The sequence below is a fragment of the Choloepus didactylus genome (assembly GCF_015220235.1).
Source record: "Choloepus didactylus isolate mChoDid1 chromosome 13 unlocalized genomic scaffold, mChoDid1.pri SUPER_13_unloc1, whole genome shotgun sequence".
Classification (NCBI taxonomy): domain Eukaryota; kingdom Metazoa; phylum Chordata; class Mammalia; order Pilosa; family Megalonychidae; genus Choloepus; species Choloepus didactylus.
In genome coordinates this window covers 916,996-920,315 of record NW_023637588.1, presented here as the reverse complement: position 1 = coordinate 920,315, position 3,320 = coordinate 916,996, and the positions used below count along the sequence as shown (strand labels likewise).

The 3,320-nt window shown below is 37.8% G+C and overlaps 1 protein-coding gene across 1 annotated transcript; it reads left to right on the top strand.

Annotated features, from left to right (window-relative positions):
- The first annotated feature begins 294 nt into the window (after window positions 1-294).
- Window positions 295-1,218, top strand: LOC119524768 (olfactory receptor 6F1-like). Its single transcript, XM_037823427.1, is given in 1 exon segment — window positions 295-1,218. A coding segment is annotated over 1 exon segment (924 nt).
- Window positions 1,219-3,320: the final 2,102 nt, after the last annotated feature.

Sequence of the window (3,320 nt, the reverse complement as noted above, 5' to 3'; positions counted from 1 at the left end):
AAGTATTTATAATTACAATTTTTTAAAGAATGTTCTAAGAAAAGGGAAGGGTGGGAGTCTTTCCTTTTTGCACCAGAGAAAATTAATGTATTTCTTCCTTTTTAATTTGTTTTTGATTTGGTTTGCCCTTAAAACTCCAGGCACATATGACTTACTCAACAAACATTAGAACCTCTCTGAATGGCTGCTTTCAGTTATTGACATTCTCATGAATCCATTTCTTTTTATCTTTCTAGAAATGTGTGATTGCTTCTAGCTTTTGGCCTATATTTCCTGGTTTATTTCAGCACCACAATGGGTACAGACAACACAACACTACTGCAAGAAGTTCTCCTGTTGGGATTTTCATGGTCACAGGCACTTCAGCTCTCTCTCTTCATGTTTTTTTTGGTGATGTACATCCTCACTGTCAGTGGTAACCTTGCTATCCTGATTTTGGTGAGTAAATACCACCAAGTACACACTCCCATGTACTTCTTTTTGAGCAAACTTTCTTTCCTGGAGATTTGGTATACCACAGCTGCTGTCCCCAAGGCCCTGGCCATTCTACTGGGGAGAAGCAAGACCATCTCATTTACTGGCTGCCTGTTGCAGATGTGCCTTGTTTTCTCATTAGGCTGCACAGAATACTTCCTCCTGACAGCCATGGCCTATGACTCATATCTGGCTATCTGCTGTCCTCTACACTATGTGGCTCTCATGAGCAGCCTGCTCTCTGCCCAGCTGGCCCTGGGTTCCTGGGTTTGTGGCTTTGTGGTCATTTCAGTGCCAAAAGCTCTCATCAGTGGCTTCTCTTTCTGTGGTCCCCATGCCATCAATCACTTTTTCTGTGACATTGCCCCCTTTATTGCCCTGGACTGTACCAGCACAGAGGTGATAGAACTTGTGGTCTTTGTGATTGCTTTTCTGGTTATCCTGAGATCGTGCCTCATCACCCTGATCTCCTACTTCTACATCATCAGAACAATCCTTAAGATCTCATCCAGTGGCAGGAGCAAAGCCTTCTCCACATGCTCCTCTCATCTGACTGTGGTGCTCATCTGAAATGGATCCATAATGTTCCTTCATGTTCATACATCAATCAAAGTCTCCTTGGATCTGAGCAAAGTGGTACACATCCTCAACACTGTTGTGACTCCAGTTCTGAACCCGTTTATCTACAGCCTCCATAACAAGGATGTAAGAGAAACTCTGCAAAAGAAGTGGAAGAGAAAATAAACCACCTCTAATATAAGAAATCTCTTGTAAATTGTTTCCATATGTGTACAGAGTTACCAAGTAAGAATTTCCAAAAACAAGAACAAATGTTCCTAAATACAGGGGAAGAAAAAGCACTGAAAATAAATAAAACAAAATATGGTGTGTTTCCTCTACATGATATGAATGGAAGCTTTTGATAAAAAGGAATTGGATGTTTATGTAAAGCAAAATTTTGTACATTGCATTGGACTTACCTTTTGTAAAATTAGGTGCACATATGTAGTTAGTAGGGTGTTTACTAAATAAACTCCTAATTCTTGTCCTCTTTAAGATTCTTTGATCATATACACAATTTTGAGAACAATATTTTGGAAATATTGGATATGAGGAAAAGGTTGAATGAATAAATTTTTAACTGAAATCAGAATGTGAAATTATTTCCACATGTTCTTTTTATAAAACACAGTAAAACAGATACATATGCAATTACAAGCTGATACTTATAATATGCCACATATGTTTAGCAAAGATTTTCAATTAAGGAATTGAAAAATAGTTGATGAAAAGCAAAAAGAAGATTAAACAGGACTACAAGAGACTTTGGATAAAGCAGTACAAATTGCATAGCAATGGGTTGGTTAGCAAAAGAAAGTAAAAAGGAGTTCTGATTGTTAATCTGAGCAAGCCAATAAGTTTAGGATATTCTTTGGCTTAAGAGGGAAAATAACTTATTGATAGTTATAATAACTTGTTTGATTTCCCTCTTAAGGTCTCCATCTCTTAGGGTGCCAAGTTACTTCCTTTTCAACCATTAACACATGAAATGTTCATTTCCCTCTCTTAATCACTTTTTCAATGGCTGTGGATTAGAACCTTAACTATGCTTCAGATGTATTCTGCCTGTCCTGTTACACATGCACAAGGTGCTTTTTCCTTTCAAGAAGAAAAGCTCATAGAACTGATAGCAGATAACCCCTTAAACCCTGTCAATAATTGGAACTTTTCCTAAGTCCTCAAATATGGACTGGGGCAAAGTAGAACAAGAAGGCTAAAAATTTGAAGGAAATGGGACAAATTTAATTGTCAGAGTGATGAATATAAATATTCAAAATTTGCTTCTATGTTGCTATTCTACCTCTTGTTACCATAATGATATAAATTACACTTGCTCTGCTTCACTCAATATTTTGCTTTGATTATGAGTTTCAAATCCATGGCTAAACATGAAGAATTCCTAAGATTATTTCTTGGAGATTTCTAAAAATTGAAACTACCAGAAAAAGTCAGGTTGTTCCCCTCTAAGGAGAAATAGCATTTATGCCTCAACAGGTGGTCCCCCAATTTTCAAAGTCCTAAAAGCAGGTGCTATTGTCAACCTCAGTAAAAGTTATTTTCAACAGATTTATCCATATCTGCTGTTATTATACCAAAAACAAGGGAATAGTCTTTGTTTTTGTGCTGGTTTGTATATATTATGTCCCCCAGAAAAAGTCATATTCTTTAATCCAGTCTTGTAGGATATTGGGATTAGGTTGTTTCCATGGAGATGTGACCCTCCCAACTGTGAGTGACTCCTTTGGCTAAGGTGTGACTTCTGATTGAATGCTTTCATGGAGGTGTGGCCCTGCCCATTCAGGGCAATCCTCAGTTAGTTCACTGGAGTCTTATAAAGACACTCACAAACAGAAGGGCTTCATGGTAGCTGCAGCTAAGAGAGGACAAAATGCCCCAAGAGCAACACTTTGGAGAATGCCATTTTGAAATGCAACCTGGGAGCAAGCAGACACCATCTTCATGCCTTCCCAGCTAACAGAGTTTTGTCAGATGCTAATGACCTTTCTCCAGTGAAGGTAACTTTTGTTGATGCCTTACTTTGGACACTTTATGGCCTTAAGACTGTAACTTTGCAACCAAAAAATCCCCTTTATAATAGCCATTGCATTTCTGGCATTTTGCAAAAGGGCAGCATTACCAAACTGGAATTGCTTTTAAAGTGGATAAGTCAGTTTTACATGGAATTATATCCACAGTGTAATGCAAAGTGAAGGAAACATTTGAGAATACACAATATGGGTTCCTTAATTCAGGCCTTTTCTTCTATGTTGATGAAAAAATATTCC